The following is an 18,068-nucleotide window of genomic DNA, read 5'->3' as shown; positions in this document are numbered from 1 at the left end:
TAATGTCAGAGGGTAATTGTAGTTATATATATATATATATATATATATATATATATATATATATATATATATATATATATATATATATTTTTATTTATAAATATATAGTGGATTAGTATGTGCGATTTTCTGTCTTTTTCAATTTTATCGTAACAAGAACTTTAATAATTTTTCCATTATATTTTTTACCATTTTCCTTTTTTGTTGTAGTAGCAGTAGCAGTAGTAGTAGTAGTAGTAGTAGTAGTAGTAGTAGTAATAGCAGCAGTAGTAGTAATTGGAGCATGTGAAGCGTTAACAGAGGTCACAGAAACTCTGTCATAATTTTTATGTATTTCAGACTAGAATAATTGAAGCAGGAATTGGAAGAAATTAACAACTGTTATTTTTCCTCTATTCTTTTCTCTTTCACAGTAATTTTCTTTGCCTCCAAGAAGCTGTAATCACTGATGGTTTTCAAGGATTATCAAGGATGGTGCTTTATAATGACTAATTATAGTAATAATTATGATTCTTATTGCAATATATGCGATAACTAATTCTAAGTACGGCCATAATTATCAACGTCTTATATGAGGGCAAAAAATTATGTAATTTAGAAATTCAAGGATTACAAATCTTCAGTGTATTTAATTGAGGGGGGGGGTACCTGTTAGCCAGATTTGTAATGCACTAGCTCAGATCTTTGATATGTGAGTGTATCAATCATTTCCAAAGCAATTATGTTGACGGCTACAATTTCTCTTCTGATCAGATTCTAAGTTATTGATACAACACTGAATAAGCATATTTTAACTCTGTCTTTCTTGAGTTTTTTAATGAACATGTAATGTCAGAACAGTGACATAGTGTCACAACTATGTCAGTTTGGAAATTTTCATTAAATCTGATAATGTCTTGACAGTTTCACAATCATGTCAACTGTGAAAATTTTATTTATAAAGCTGGTAATGTTTTGACATAGTTTGACAATTTTGTCAGTTTGAAAAATGTTACTAAAACTGACGTTTTCTCTGTCCGCCTTCTTTCAAGGTGCAGTGCAAAAACTGTGACAGAAATATGTTGTTCGTGATGGGTAAGACGTGGAATTTAGGTCAGAACATGGGAGTCAAAAACTTGAATATATTTGAGTGTTGCCATTTTGTGGAAAAAAATGTCACGTGTGTTTTCTTGAGTTTTCCCGCGTTTTGAGGAGGTTAAGTTCTGTGCATGGAAGCAATGTTCGTACAAACTGAGTGTTAACATTGTGGAAAGTCATACAGATTTTCTTAGGTTTCCCAGACTTTCTTAGAAAATGAGCAGAGCCGTGAAAGTATAGGCCCGAAGTGTACTCTCTCAAGATACAAAGGCAAGACTGAAACTGTGTGAAGTTATTGTAAAATGAAATTTGAGAGACGGTTGCTCTGCACCCCGACTCTGTGTAGTAAGGTCATGCCTGTCAAAAAGTGACGAGTTCTCCTCATTGGTGTAGGATGTTTCTGAATGCTTGGAGGACAAATGAGAAGAAGAAGAAGAGGAAAAAGAAAAAAGCGGCGAAGAGTCACGATGGAGGAAGCAGAGAGAAGCTGTCTGTGGCCTCTGAGAGCAAAGACTCCTCCTCCTCCTCCTCCTTCTGGGAAAAGTTTGTGGTTGGAGTGAGCTGGACTCCTAGACCTAGGTGTGTCAGGAGACACCAGAAATATTCAAATCCGCCTCTTCGGGCTTGTGAAAGGAAATGGCCCCTGTCTCTCCTAAGAAGTTCCTCGAAGAAAGGAAAGGGAAAATCTCTTGTGCTCGGTGAAAGGTTCCTGCGGAAACCTGGTCATTTCTGTAAGGCCGAGAGGGTATGTTTAGGACCTCTGAAAGGGAATCGGAAAGTTCTCTATGGTCTGTTCTTCATCGCTGATGCTATTCATGTCTCGTGTGACTCTTGCATATCGAAAGATCTAAAAGGAAAAACAGAAAATCGATTAGCAGTGTACCATAAGGTGTCGAGGGCACACGGAAAGTCAGGTGACCCAACAATCCCAGAAGGCGTTTGGAAAAGCCAGAGGAACCTGTGCCATCCAAGGCACTGGGTATTGCTGGCACATACTAGAGTGATACCCGCTCGGATACCCAGAGTATCCCTGGTGCTCTCCCCCCAGGAAACTCACTCCAGTTCAAGAGCCCTGGAAGATCCGGTCAGCGCCTGGATAGGAAGAGGAAGGAGTTCCATGTTCCTCTTAAACCGTAGATCGCACTTAGTTCCTGGAGTGAGGTTGGTCGAAGATTGGTCTTCTTTGCCTTGTGACTCCTGCTCGGCCACTTGCCCTGGGTGTCATGCGGGTGTCCCCCAGCAGATCTTCACAACATGATCAGGGTAAGGTTATGAAGGTTGTTGTTGTTATTATTTATTATTATTACGGTAGTGCTTACATTGCTGTTAATTTGATACTTTTGTTCTCAATGTAAGATTATTATTATTATTATTATTATTATTATTATTATTATTATTATTATTATTATTATTATTATGGTAGTGCTTACATTGCTGTTAATTTGATACTTTTGTTCTCAATGTAAGGTTATTATTATTATTATTATTATTATTATTATTATTATTATTATTCCGGTAGTGCTAACATTGCTGTTAATTTGATACTTTTGTTCTCAATGTAAGGTTATTATTATTATTGTTAATTTGTTACTTTTTTTTTATTAAATAAAAATTATGGGTATCTTATGATTAAGTTGATGTTGTTGTCAATATTGATTTTATTATGAGTACTATTCTTGAGTGTTTATATTTTACCTGATTTTATATCATAATTCTACAGTGAGTTGTGTTGCATTTGTATACTGTATAATTTGGTTGTCATTTTTGTTATTGGCATTATTATAATGTTATTGTTTTCGTCATTGTTAAGTTGTTGATTTTGTTATGTATGCTATCCTTGAATGTTGATAGTTTCATTGATTTTTTTTGTTGTACGGTTATATATAATATATATATATAATTTTTTTTTGCCTTGTGTAGAATAATATGTTACTTGCCATTTTAATTCAATAGTAGGATTTTGCTTGCCAGTTATAATACAGTTTTTATTCTGATTTTCGCTCGTGTTAACTGCTAATAGATCTTACCAATAATGTTCTGTATAATATTAGTACATCTTAGCGCTCTTTGTCACGCCTACTTTTACTTGTATTGCTAATACTAGTATTATTTACTTCAATAACTATATTCTGTAACTGCACTTTCTCCAGTAGAAAATCACAGGACTTTTTTTTATAGCATGTTGATCAGTATTCTGGTAGTGTATCGTATTTTAATATTTATAAAAATGTGTAATATTTTCTGCATAAAATCACCTTCATTTTACATTGGCGCTGTTCTAGAAAAGTAGCAATTCTGACGGGAGAATAAATTTAATATCACTTCCTCTCTCATCCCCTGTTCCTGCAATATTTTTTGCGACAACTTTTCAAGCAAAATTATTCCTCTAAATTGCCTGAGTTATCAGGTAAACTTAATTTGTGTTCATACCTTGTATCTGTTTTCTTCAAGCAAAATTATTTCTAAATTGCCTGAGTTATCAGGTAAACTTAATTTGTGTTCATACCTTGTATCTGTTTTCTCCAAGCAAAATTATTTCTCTAAATTGCTTGAGTTATCAGGTAAACTTAATTTGTGTTCATACCTTGTATCTGTTTTCTTCAAGCAAAATTATTTCTCTAAATTGCCTGAGTTATCAGGTAAACTTAATTTGTGTTCATACCTTGTATCTGTTTTCTTCAAGCAAAATTATTTCTCTAAATTGCCTGAGTTATCAGGTAAACTTAATTTGTGTTCATACCTTGTATCTGTTTTCTTCAAGCAAAATTATTTCTAAATTGCTTGAGTTATCAGGTAAACTTAATTTGTGTTCATACCTTGTATCTGTTTTCTTCAAGCAAAATTATTTCTCTAAATTGCCTGAGTTATCAGGTAAACTTAATTTGTGTTCATACCTTGTATCTGTTTTCTTCAAGCAAAATTATTTCTCTAAATTGCCTGAGTTATCAGGTAAACTTAATTTGTGTTCATACCTTGTATCTGTTTTCTTCAAGCAAAATTATTTCTCTAAATTGCCTGAGTTATCAGGTAAACTTAATTTGTGTTCATACCGTGTATCTATTTTCTCTACCTTAATTTTTTTCATGTTTAATTTACATATTTCTTACAGTTTATATGTTTTTATTGATTTTTTTTTATTCTTCCTTGCATGGGCATTTTGTAAGGGTGGTATAACGTTGCAGCTGTGGAGGTTTCCATATTAGCTGTCTTTAGATCTCACCTTCCTTGTTTCTCTTAGGGCATTTTTTATTATTCATTTATTAAGGTATCATGTCGGATAATGGCCCATTTTATAAAGGGATTTCTCTTCAGTCTAAAAATTAGTACAGGAATTCTTTTGGCTATGCAGGCCATGTGCAAGATTCAGATGGTGAGGGCATCTTGTTGAGAAGGGGGCGAGGAACAGTTGCACTTTAAATTATTAAATATGGACGTAAATTAAGGGAAGCTTGGTAAATCTTACACAGAGAGAGAGAGAGAGAGAGAGAGAGACAGAGAGAGAGAGAGAGAGAGATGAGAACCTAGATAAGGTAGGACTATAACGCCGTGACAGACAAAGATTTAACATAAAACGTCAATTTTGTGACAGGCAAAGATTTAACATACGGACAAAGATTTAACATGAAAACGTCAATTTTGATGGCAATGTAAGGGCAAGCAAATTACTACTAGTTATCAAACTAATATAGTTACCTTTTTCCGTCATCATGCAATCTCTAGTGAGGTTTAATTTTTTAATGTAAATTTACAACACAGCTAATGTGTTGCCACTGTTTGCAGACTTATTTAAATCCGATCCGCCGTCAAAGCTAGCACTTATTTTGACTGTCATTGGCTCTGCAAGTTGCTAGGAAATGCTAATCTCAGAAACCGAAGTTCTTATGATTCACAGTAAAAATGCACACATCCTGATTTCACGTTAATACAGTATTGGGTGGTTTTTGTTTTCTGATACAAAGACATACACGTGTTATCTATCTATCTATCTATGTATATCTATCTATCTATCTATCTATGTATATGTGTATATATATATATATATATATATATATATATATATATATATATATATATATATATATATATATATATATATTTCCATGAACTCAGTTCTGTTGGATGATTCTGAAGCCTCGACTCTACTTGGTATAACTTTTGACCAACATCTTACTTTTGAGAAACATCTAATGAAAGTGTCGGCAATTGTTGCTCGGAAATTAGGTATTATGCGAAAGGCCTTCATATTTATAAAAATAATAAAATCAGCGATGTCTGCTTCTGCCGGAGATTTATCTCTTTTTAGATAAAGTGGTTTGTGGTGGTGGGTCGCTTTTGTTTGTCAGTTTTCGTATTTCGCATTTTAACGGATCTTTCCACATTCACAACTGATCCCTGATCCCCTTCATCTGCGAAAAGCCAGAGGTAATTTTAACCAGATTAAGGATTGGGCACACTCGTTTAACCCATCAGTTTATTTTAGAAGCTGTGACGAGGCATTAACAGTGGAGCACATTCTGGTGGTCTGCCCTAGATATTTTAACCAAAGAGGAGGATATTTCCAGGGTAAATCCCTCTCTGATATTTTGGGAGATGAAGCAGATATTTCTGCTGTCATCTCTTTTTTGAAGTGTGTTGAAATTTTTAACGATATTTATTTCCTAATATATTTATTACATCACATAGAATTTTGATGACATGAAATTTTTTTTATGTGTATATCACATCATTCATTAAACGTCATACCTTTATTTATTGGTCACAACACTTCATTTTATTTATTAATCATTTCCTTCATGAAGTCATAACCTTAACATAATTTATTTTCACTTCATTACGGCGCTGAATGGCCTTCTCGGCCCCAGCGCCTGGGCTTTTGCCCTAAATATCATACATCCATCCATCCATCAACCAGATTCGATGAACAGAAGCACCAATATGGAGTAAATGTGCCTCGCTGTCGAACTTCTCAGTTCCAGAGGTGCTTTATTCCCCACACCGTGGGACTGTGGAACAGCCTCCCTGAGGATGTTGTGTAATTAGAACCTCAAAAGTTCAAGCAGAGATGCAATGCAGAACTTCTAAAACGATTCTCCTTGTATTTTAATAATTTACTTACATTGTTATCTATTCACTCATTAAGTCGTACATTTATCGTTTCTTTCTAAAAGCTGATCTCTCCTTTCTGAATTACAGAAGATAATAGGAAATATTATCTTCTGTAATTTCTTTCAGATGAACGCCATGTTCTTTGGAGGCCTGAATTTCATGTGAATACTATTAAACTTCTGAATAATAAATAATTCTAGAAACATTTAACTGTCAGATAAATAGGTTACTTAACAGCAGCTAATTCAGTTGCCAGTTCTGCAAATGAAATGTCACCAGTATTTCGGATTCTAATTTATGCTGTGGAAAATCTAAAGGATATTTTATAGCTTGGTATGTCGTACTTTATCTAGTAATGGGTATTTCCACTCGGTTATAGAATATGACAGAAACGCTAAATGACGTATGAGAGGCTTTGCACGTCTAGTACATTACGTTATTGGTAAAATTAGCGATCTATACCACATTAACTGCTGTCCATATACCAGTGAAATGATCGTCTAGCCTCGCTGTAGCTATCACTGGACTGAAAGGTAAATCGGCAGTTGATTGATTGAATATAGTCTGCCAAGCCAAGCACTGGGGCACTTTATGCCGTTAAGCGCTTAAGACAGTGAAAAGGAGTTGGAGTGGTTGGGCAGCAAGGTAAAGAGGTCCAGAAAAAAAGATTATCCACAAGGATCTAAAGGAGAAACTAGAATTGAAGATTTTTTTATATAATACTACTGGGCAAGTAATACTTTGTTTTTATTTCTGGCTGATCTTTGACATTGCTCCAATTTTAATTTATTATTGTTCTTTAGTGTGTCGGCCAGTCTGCTTTTTTTTTTTTTTTTGATTAATCGTATTTCATTTCCCTGTCTCTCTCCTTGTTAGTAAATCTTGGTCACGTGGCTCCAGACGTTGGTGAGATGTGCCATGCTTTAAAGAACGCATTTTATTTTTTTTAATTTTGTTTTTGTTAGGAAATTGGTTTTAGTCCAATTTTATTTGTTTTAAATTCAATTTTATACGAGAGAAAAAATGTTGGTTGATTTTTCCTTGCCGTAAGAGGATAGGGCCTTGAAGAGTATAAGAGGTCTGGTGTGGTCCTCTGGACCCGATAAACCAACCAAGACGAATTTAATTTGTATGTATGGTCTATGGTGTTATTTATTGAAAATGGCTGATACCTATACTGTCAATGGGATGAAAGTCATATTATTATTATTATTATTATTATTATTATTATTATTATTATTATTATTATTATTATTATAGAATCCTCTTGAAGATTTGTTCTTAATTAAAAAGTGAAAATTGAAGAGGAGCTGAATTAAAGAATTTGGAAAGCTTTAGCGCAGTATTGCTTTCTCTCTCTCTCTCTCTCTCTCTCTCTCTCTCTCTCTCTCTCTCTCTCTCTCTCCCCAAGGTGACATATGAATGCAGATGAATAGTGCCTATATTAATTCATTGCAACACGATGCTTGTATATTGAAAGATTTGCCTTCTTTATCGGAAAGTGATACGTAGGATTGCACACGTCCTGTAGATAATAATAATTATAAAAATTTAGGAAAGGTTTCATCTGGGTGGAGCAAGGATTATCCTGTCGAGGCCCTCTGATTATCCATTATGAAATGGAATACCTCTCTCTCTCTCTCTCTCTCTCTCTCTCTCTCTCTCTCTCTCAATTAGCCACGCCCAACAGTAGTTGAAGATGTATAAGGAAAATCTGGTGACTTTTGTAAAGATAGGTTGTCTGCGTGCTTACGCCCGGACATGCGTATACGTATGCGGGGGTGACTGGAGTGGGAGTAATTGTAGGGGAGTGACACTGACCCATATCCCTCAGTCATCCTTCTCTCTCTCTCTCTCTCTCTCTCTCTCTCTCTCTCTCTCTCTCTCAGGCTTCTGTGGAGAAGTGTATCTACAGCTTCTAGTGATTTTGTCATCTTATTTATATTCACAGAATTCTCGTTTTTTTATTCTTTTTAGTTTGTTTCTTTTGAGACACTACGGATATCAATAGGATTAATTCATTCTCTCTCTCTCTCTCTCTCTCTCTCTCTCTCTCTCTCTCTCTCTCACTCAGTGTTTTGGTACCTAAGATTGTGATTTCCTCATAAACCTCTCGCTAATCTCTTTCTCTCTCTCTCTCTGTCTCTCATATATATATGTGTATATATATATATATATATATATATATATATATATATATATAATATGTATATATATACTCGTACATACACACACAGACCTTTATATAAATCGCATGGAAATGCTACCAATATTGGCTTACAGCTCAGATCTCTTTAAAAACCATGTATGCCTCTTCAACAGCTATGAAATATGTCCTTGTATGTTACTCGGCTATTGTGGGTGGTATCTGGTGTATATGATTGCGATACAAAGAAAGAAGAGGGATAAATAGATAAATAAATAATGCGAGCGATCAGTACACTTCCAAAATATATACATTTATATTCTGTACTGAGTGATTGGTTTTCGTCTGCCCCAGTTGCGCTAAATTTCCCGAAAGTACAACAAATGTCTGCAGACGGTTAGGTATGAGGTTGCAGCCCCAATCTTCACCTTGACTGCGGTAATATATATGTATATATATATATATATATATATATATATATATATATATATATATATATATATATATATATGTATATATATATATATATACATGTTAACTTTATCACATACACAATTGTTCTGTACATCAGTACAATTACTAACAGGACCTCGTTCAAACTGGACGGTATCTAGTGGAGATATTTATTAAAAAAAGTTACAATCTTTTCCAGGGCAAACAGCCCTCATTCTCAGATAAATATCTCCACTAGATACCATCCAGTTTGAATGAGGTCCTGTTAGTAGTTATATATATATATATATATATATATATATATATATATATATATATATATATATATATATATATATATATATCGTATTTTTATGTTTATGATACATAATATATATTTCATTAAAGCATATGTAAAAGTACTGAGAGAGAGAGAGAGAGAGAGAGAGAGAGGGGGTGGGGAGTCCTAACTGATACCCGCAGTGTTTCAAAAGAAACAAACTTGAAAAAAGTTAAAAAAGGATATATATACATATATGTATATAGGCCTATACATATATATTATAAATATATTGTGTATATATATATATATATATATATATATATATATATATATATATATATATATATATATATATATATATATATATAGTGTGTGTATGTGTGTGCGTGCGCGCCCGTTAAAAGTCAAATAACCTAGGACACTCAACATTGTCGAAATCTTCCTCTGCGAACTATACCTATATGAATATCAAAATAATTCACAGGATACGTCAGTCTCCCAAGAAGTAAAGATTGTACAGAGATTTCCAAAACTTATTGAACTGACGGCAGAAAGAGACAGAGATAGAGATAGCGTTATTAGCACGGCAGAATTAATCAGGTATTAACTGTTGATTTACTTTTCAACCATCACTGGATTTTATGGGAAAACATGGATGTTGGCCCATTTGTAAATTTTTATAAAGGCCTCTGGTTTTTATAAAAATATCTTATAAATAATTTTATTTAGGTATGTCCTTTTTTATGTTATTAATGGCAGTTTTAATTCCATTAGTAATTAAATCTCTTTGGTTTTTATCTTTTTAAGCATTGACTCTTCAGAATGCCAATTTTTAACTCATTATTATGTATATAATTTTCATTTTCATCAACTCTCACCACAGCACTGAATTATTATGCATATAATTTTCATTTTCATCAACTCTCACCACAGCACTGAAAGACCTTAGGCCTAAATCTCATATTCCGATTCACTTTCCGCTAAAGCCACCCCTTCAGTGTCAGAGTCACTGGTCGGTCAGTTTAGCAAACGTTCTCATGGCGAACCAAGGGTGTAAGCCCCACCTTTCTCCCTCCCTCCCCTTCCCCCCCCTCTCCCCTATCCATTTTCCCCTCAAGGGATCTTCTTCCCCGTTTCCCTGGGAGATTTAGGGAGGGGAAAATGTGATCTCTTGCGAGCAGGTTCTGAGGAAAAGGTAAGGAGGAGGTATATAACCGAGGGGGCACGTAAGCAAAACAACGAGACCCACAATATTTTGTTTGTTCCCTCCTGAGGTTTAACTTCACACGCACGTTCTCTCTCTCTCTCTCTCTCTCTCTCTCTCTCTCTCTCTCTCTCTCTCTCTCTCTCTCTCTACAATGCGTGTCTGAATTGAGATTAAGAGGGTAAGTTGGTAATTATATAATTATATATATTATATATATATATATATATATATATATATATATATATATATATATATATATATATATTATACTGTGGTATGACAGTAAAAGACATTTATATATATATGTATATATATGTGTATGTATGTATGTGTGTGATAAAGTATGAAAATGTTGACATAAGCAGTGAATTTGGTAGATTACCATACACATACATGTACATTTTTGTATATTGTAGTAATTTCTTACTCAAAATTCCCTATACCTCCGGGATATTTTATCTCAAATGGGACAGACGAAAATCTACAACAGAACATGAGAGATTGGGGGAGACTGATTTGTCGTATATTCAATGAGATAAACTAGAATACTTTGTTTGGCATAGTTGAAAAATCCTTATTACTCCTGGGCGGTGAGATAATAAATTTTAAATTTGGTTTGATGATTCCATTTTTCTTACATTTCGTGTACGTGGCATTATCTACTTTACCTTTAATACCATATACTTTCGATTTTGTCCTACTAGTGTTAGTTGTATTAAAAGCAGCATCAGCGATAGTAGTCCTACTAGCGTTAGTTGTATTAAAAGCAGCATCAGCGATAGTAGTCCTACTAGCGTTAGTTGTATTACACTTGCTCTGTTGTGTTAAGTGCATAATATAACCTCTTCTTTGGACCTTGAATATAGCAGGTAATAGCAGCAGTTATTGCGGTTTATACCTGCGCATGTGAATGCGCAGGTGATGATGCTGAACAAGCTCACCATAGCAATCGCAGCTGGGTAATCACAGCAAAATATGCTGTAGTATAGCGTCACCGTGGTCTAGAACATTGAAATGTACAGCCAGTCTCGCAGTACCGATAGGTATTAATAATTACAGTAGTAGTACCAATACGAAAGAGAAACCTTTCCACATCTCCCAGAATGAAACGAAGCGGTTTCGAGTCGACGCTGTCAGTACAGTAACTCGAAGGAACAGAAAACGCACAAGTCGTCCTTGACTGGAAAAGAAAAGAAAAGAAAAAAAAAAAAAAGACGCCGCGAAGGAGTGTGATGTGGCTTTATTGAGGTCGAGGGATGGGTGGAGGTGCTTTTTTTTGGAGGGAAGGAGAGAAAGAGAGAGAAAGGGGAGGGGGAGAGAGAGAGAGAGAGAGAGAGAGAGAGAGAGAGAGAGAGAGTTGAAAGGAGGCCTATGTTGCTGCTGGCGGAGTCGTAGTACTAGTTTAGCAGTAGGTCAGGGTGTTCTAATAACTCGCCATAGGCTTATCACTGTAACCTGAGCCTACTGGTGATGGTATCTTTGTCTCCTACTCTCTCTCTCTCTCTCTCTCTCTCTCTCTCTCTCTCTCTCTCTCTCCACCCTCCTTCCCACTCCCCTCCCCTCTCTTTCTCCCTCCACCACCCTATTCCGTTATCCCTGTTATCTCTTGTTTACTTGTTGACTTGTTTTTCTGTCGTAGCATCAGCCGCTTTCGTCTTCCAGGCCTCATATAACCCCCCTTCCCTACGATCTCCCTCCCCTGTCCGCCCGGTCCAACCCCTCCCCCCCCAACCCTCTTCATCGTCTGCAGGTGTACTTAATGCCTTAGGCCTATAAGGTTTTACGACGTTGTAGGTGCATTCGAGTCTTGGTGTCGCTACAAAGTTCGTTAAATTTGTTTGTTTTCTGGTGTTGCTGCTGTACAAAGACACGACCTTATTTGTTTTAGAAATTTAATTGGTTTTCTTTTTTTTTTTCTTCTTTTTTCTTGGAAGGATTCTAGCTGCGATGCTGTCATGCTGTAGGCCTATTCGTTACAAATATATTCAGTCCGTTGTTGGTATGAAGCTGAGAAGTTGAGAGGTCTTTGTGATCATATAGAAATATTTTTTTTTACTTTTTACGTATGTTGATTTACTAGCATTTTAAAGGATCGATTATTTATGTAGTCAACTTCTTGCTGTACTACCCTTAACAGTGATCAAACCCGCAATGAAAAACTTTTATGTAGCATGACATTTTACACATCTTTTCGTGGTAAAGGTAGGTCAGGCTTTAGTAATTGCCTTTCTTCATTATTTTCTTAAGGTTACATAATTAATTGTGGGGCATAAAGGCTTTATTTCACTCCTTAGATTCTAACCCTGCTTGATTTTGCTGTTTTCTTTGACTAACATTTTTTTTTTCGTGTCACCCGACATTCATATATTAATCCTGGTTTATCAAAGGGATTGTTATTGTAGCTGGCTTCCTTCGTGTAACGCTTGTTTATCTTGAGTTTGTGGTACTTACCAGAGATGTAGAAAACTACCTCCTGTCGAGTGGTTCATTCCTCGGGGCGTTTGGGACTTACCTCGTCGAGGCCCTCCCTCCTCTGTTCGGATCCAGTCATTGTTTGTTCATTATTATTATTATTATTATTATTCGAAACATGAACCCTGTTCATCCATGGGCCTTAACTTGAAAATCAAGCTTCCAAAGAATATAATGCTCATTTGAATTTAGTAACAGAAGGGTAATGGGAAGTATAGAAAGAAGAGATTACTTATTAGAAAAACAAATAAATGAAAAAATTAATAAATAAATTGATCAAAATGTCAGTAAATTATTAGAATATACAAGGAGAATCGTTCTAAGGTTAGTAAAGCGTTGCATCTTCGCTTATGACTGAATACAAGGATGTCAGCGTTGACTTTGTATTAAGACTTGAGATGTTTGATCTAGCTTTAGAATTACTGTGACTTGCGTTGGTGGTGTCTCTGCTATCAAAGGACCTCGTCTAAAATTTCTAAACGTGAAGTGGTTAGTACAGAAACAAATATTTTTAAAAATTTAGAAATTTTAGTGAGCCATTGGTTGCTCCATATCCTTCATGTACTTACTTCTACATACAATCCATGAATTGAGAGCGGTATATGTAATGAAATGGGCGTTTAATTAATGGAGCATCTTCATCAATCAGAATTTTCTTATGCAAATTGTTTTCTTTGCATCAAATCCTTGGTCTCTGTTCTGCTTAGTCGATCGTATCTTATTTGGTTGCCCAGTTGTACCACGAGATGTCTTCATAAAACCAGATTCTAGGATTCCGGCCTTCGACTGGTATCCCAGACTCCACTTGCAAAATCAAGAGCTTCCCGCCAAGTGGCAAAGTGATAGTCGGTGTACTCTTGTAAATAGGAGTGTTTTTCACCAACTAAGTGAAAGTCGATGTACTCTGCAAATCAAGTGTTTTCTTCCCCCTAATAGTAAAGTGGTTGTCAATTTTTTTTTTTTTAGTGAGAACATGGCAGTCGTGATATCTTTGCAGATGATCATCATCTTCATTTATTTTTGGAGGCCTACATTTGGTCTCTCAAGTGGTGCCCATTTATTTGTCAGCTACAACCATGTAGTTTGCTCGAACAACTTAATTTTTCCATGTTATATCTGTTTTTTGATTAGTCATCCTTAAACTCCTTCTGAAATGTTCCCAGGTCCTCACACCTTTTTAGTCCTGAAGGCAACTTACTTAATGGTCTAAGTGACTTGTATTCAGAGATCCGTTTTATAACGTCTTTGCTGCGTTTTGGCCTCTTCGCAGTTTCTTTCAGACAACTGTGCACAGTTATCTTTCGTTTGTCTGTTTCGGCAGAAGGTCTTTTACGAATGTGTTTGCCCACTGGCAGAGTGAAAATTTATGTATTCTCGAGATGCTATAAAAAACAGATTAATATCTTTTGAGAGGTTAATTGGACTTGCAGCACCGGTGCTGACGCCAAGGAATTCCAAAACTGTTAACTGCTGCTCTTGGAGAGCGTGTTAGAAACTATCAGTGAAGCCTCGGTGTTCTGTCGTGAGTCTCTGTGCTTGAACCTCTCTCTCTCTCTCTCTCTCTCTCTCTCTCTCTCTCTTTGCGTTTTTTGATGTTAGTGCAATTATATGTCTTCTTTTAGTGACGCCGCCAGTGTAATAATTCGATGAGGTCAAGCAATCTCTCTTTGCTAGCTTGAATTGGTTTCTTTAACCATGCAAAACGCGAAGCCGCTTACTAATATTTCTTTTTTGTTTTGTTTAAGTTGATGTATATATATGTGTGTATATATGTATACACACACACACGCACGCACAAACACGCACATAAATATAAATACTCCATCGTATGTAAGCAAGTTGCGCAACATGAGTCAAAGCTGGTGAAAGAACGCACCTGTCTGTCCAGGTAAAGTTTGGTGGCATCTTTGAGACCATCGTTCTGTCTGTAGAAATTGTTACTGTCTCTTACAATTTTTCAGGGCGTCAAGTTAAAGAGTGACAAAGAATAGCAAGGAGGAAAAAATGAATAAGGAAACGAACCAATTCTCCGCTTCTTTCATTCACCCAAGGGGCTCTTCCCCTCACCCACCTCTGTTCGGGACCGGGTGTTGTAAGTCACCAGCAAAAAGAACATAAATCTCCTCCGCTGGGTACTGGGTACACGTGGGGATTTGTGGTGTTGCATAAATCTCCCCCCCCCCACCCTCGATGGTTACTGGGTACATGTGGGGATTTCGTCACCGACAGGTAGATTTTCTCCCTGTTTTGGGTGGCGTTGCGGGGAGACTGTCTCCCCGAACACCCGTCATTAGAGCTTGGAACGTTTCGACATCCGCGGAGGCGACGAGAACGGGGGGGAGGGGGTGGAGGAGGAGGAGGAGGAGGGAGGAAGAAGATCGCTTAACCGTCACTGTTTTATTCATTTTTATTTATTTATTTATTTTTTGGCGGTGGGGTGGCGGGGGCGGTTGCCGAGGAGGTGGGTGTTTTCATTAAGGGTTTCTCGTAGTAGTTCTTATTTTTTTTTTTTTTTTCAGAAGTAAACTAAAGTGCTCAGGCTAGTTTTACGTGAATGTGAAATTGCAATAATTTTTTTTTCTTTTAGAGAAATACACTTGGAATGTTTTGTCGAGTTTTATCTCTCTCTCTCTCTCTCTCTCTCTCTCTCTCTCTCTCTCTCTCTCTCTCTCTCTCTCTAAGTTCAGTTTGCTTTGAATTATCCTCGAAGCGGGATGCACGGAGCATGATACGTGAGAAATCCCTTAATTCACTCGGCTGTTCACTTAGAAAGCACCTGATGAAAAGTTTGAAAAGTAACACAATAAATAACCTCTGGATAAGCCTGTGTACAGGACGAGAGAGAGAGAGAGAGAGAGAGAGAGAGAGAGAGAGAGAGAAAGAGAGAGGTAGAGAGAGGGGTGGGGAGGGAGAGGAGAGTTGTGTAAGAGGGCGAATGCTGTCACAGTAAGTGGAAGTCCAAATCCTATATCTCAGGCGAGGAAGAAGAATCGCGCTTGGGACATGGCCGTATTTACAGCCAGTCATAGATCAGTGGTTGCCGACATACCTGTCAGTTCTTACAAGGTACTTACTTCTTTTCCTAACCCCCTTCCCACCTATGTAGCCCTCCCGATACACCTGAGGTGGTGGGGGGGTTTGGGGAGGGGGGGAACGTTTCAAGTAGCACAATTGGTCGTGGGTACAAAAGGAATGAAATAACCCCTTGAATGTGTTTTCTCCTTCTTTTACGACTCATTTCTGTAGGGAGTGATTTCAGATTTCTCTCGCCGAGAAGAGGAGTGTTTTTAAAAGGATCTGCTTTATTTTCCCGTGGATCAGCCTCTTGGGTCTCTCGGTCTCTACCCTGTTGCGTCAGTGTCTGCCTACTGTGCTTCAGTAGGTCTTCAGGTGTAGCCTATAGTAGCGTCGTGGGGTCCTCTTGCGCGGTTACACCACAGACGAGGCTGGAGCCGCCAGAATCCGAAAGATCCGAAACGGTTTTGATGTTCCGTTTCTTCTTTGTGGCTTCATTTTGATTACAACACCGTTAGAGAGCGACAGTCCGTTCACATGGTTTTTATTTTGCGAGATATTTTATTTGATATATCTAAAAATATATATATAAAAAGTTATATCTAAACATTCTTCCGGAGTCAAGAATGCTAAAGAGACTTTTATAGTACCTGGGGTGTCCTCTACCAATGCTGTCGCGGTTTGGAATCAAAATTACAAACAGAAATCTGAGAACTGCGACTAATAGATCTCATTCGCCATTGCGTTTTGACCCCCCACTGATTTGACAGACTACTTTTTGTACTCTGTGAAATAGACTTCCTGGACATGTCAGGATCCATTTGTGAATTCTGCGCAGTGGGCTTATGCTGGACTTGGGAAAAGTGCAGTTGAGTATCCGTGCGATGGACTTTGCTGGAACATTTCAGTCTTCTTTAAAAGAAAACTCTTGTGCCGGCTTTGGCTGTCCGTCCGCCCTCAGATCTTAAAAACTAGTGAGGCTAGAGGGCTGCAAATTGATATGTTGATCATACACCCTCCAGTCATCAAACATACCAAATTGCAGCCCTCTAGCCTCAGTAGTTTTTATTTTTATTATAAGGTTAAAGTTAGCCATAATCGTGTATCTGGCAACGATATAGGACTGGCCACCGTCGGGCCGTGGTTAAAGTTTCATGGGCCGCGGCTCATACAGCATTATACCGAGACCACCGAAAAACAGATCTGTTTTCAGTGGCTATGATTATACGATGTACAGAAAACTCGATTGCGCTGAAGAAACTTCGACGCATTTTTTATTTCTTTGTAAGCGCTTTAACTGGACTTTGCAGAAATCGGGCACATAATCTGTGCGATGCACTTATTCGGGAAGGGACAGAGTACAACTGTGTATTCTGAGCAGTGCACTTCACACAACTTTTATGCTAAATTACTCTAAGGAACATCTCAATGCTCTGCATTTTTTTCTTTGCCTCTCTCAAAACGTTATTTTTAAAATCCCAGTAGTTTTTTTTTTTTCTAATTTCTCTGCTTTGAAAGGTTAGTCATCAAACATATATAAATATTCGTCAAGAAAGAATGGCATATGTATCTCTCTCTCTCTCTCTCTCTCTCTCTCTCTCTCTCTCTCTGTCTCTCTGCCTAGTGCCTGCAGCCTTAATATTTAGATTAGTTACCATACAGTTGGTAAACTAATGATCGTTTTTTAATAAATGAATTTTGTCAGGCGATCATACATGGAATAAAACCTTATGTTTTGTCGGATACAACTTCAACCCACATCATTTTTACGTGTGACCCGGACTGAAATAGTAGTATTATGAGAAAAGTATGTTAAACGGTGTTCATTATTTTTTTTGTCTCCTGAAACTCATAAAATGGTGATAGATTAAAACGGTGCTTATCTTTATTTTACTAAATAAAAATTCTGTGTTGCATGTAACCGATCTGGTTTGGATAATATATAATAATTTCATAAGTTTGTTTGTGCATGATAAAGATGTAAGTATTTGTTTGTGTTACATGTAAATATATATATATATATATATATATATATATATATATATATATATATATATACATACACACACACACATACATACGAATTGATTCAATTGAAGGTATGCCTGCTTGTCTGTTATGAAGAGTACAATTAATAATTCTAGATTATTTTTTGTTATGAATTTAATTTTCGCTTAACCAGAATTTTGTATTTTTTACGCTTCACGAAGTTTTTGATGTGTATAAGTGGATAATGTCAGTGGTCGTTTTGATAAACAGCATTTATTTGTCTCTGTCGTAGAATAATATATGGCAGTTTTTATCTGCCTCGGTAATTTAAGCAATGTATA

At 36.5% G+C, this 18,068-nt stretch overlaps 1 protein-coding gene across 3 annotated transcripts in view; it reads left to right on the top strand.

Annotated features, from left to right (window-relative positions):
• lin-28 (protein lin-28 homolog) overlaps nucleotides 1-18,068 on the top strand; it is a 123,117-nt gene that overhangs the window by 23,547 nt on the left and 81,502 nt on the right. Inside the window, exon 2 of one of the 3 annotated variants that reach the window (XM_067082361.1) lies at nucleotides 1,032-2,340. The exons of the other annotated variants lie outside the window; for them this stretch is intronic. Coding sequence (XP_066938462.1) covers nucleotides 2,301-2,340 — 40 coding nt within the window. The 5' untranslated portion in view covers nucleotides 1,032-2,300. The remainder of the gene's footprint in view (nucleotides 1-1,031; nucleotides 2,341-18,068) is intronic. 3 annotated transcript variants of the gene reach the window in all.

The sequence above is a fragment of the Macrobrachium rosenbergii genome, chromosome 39 (genome assembly GCF_040412425.1).
Source record: "Macrobrachium rosenbergii isolate ZJJX-2024 chromosome 39, ASM4041242v1, whole genome shotgun sequence".
In the NCBI taxonomy this organism is placed as follows: Eukaryota; Metazoa; Arthropoda; class Malacostraca; order Decapoda; family Palaemonidae; genus Macrobrachium; species Macrobrachium rosenbergii.
The sequence above is the reverse complement of the archived record's forward strand: the minus strand, read 5'-3'. Positions and strand labels throughout refer to the sequence as shown.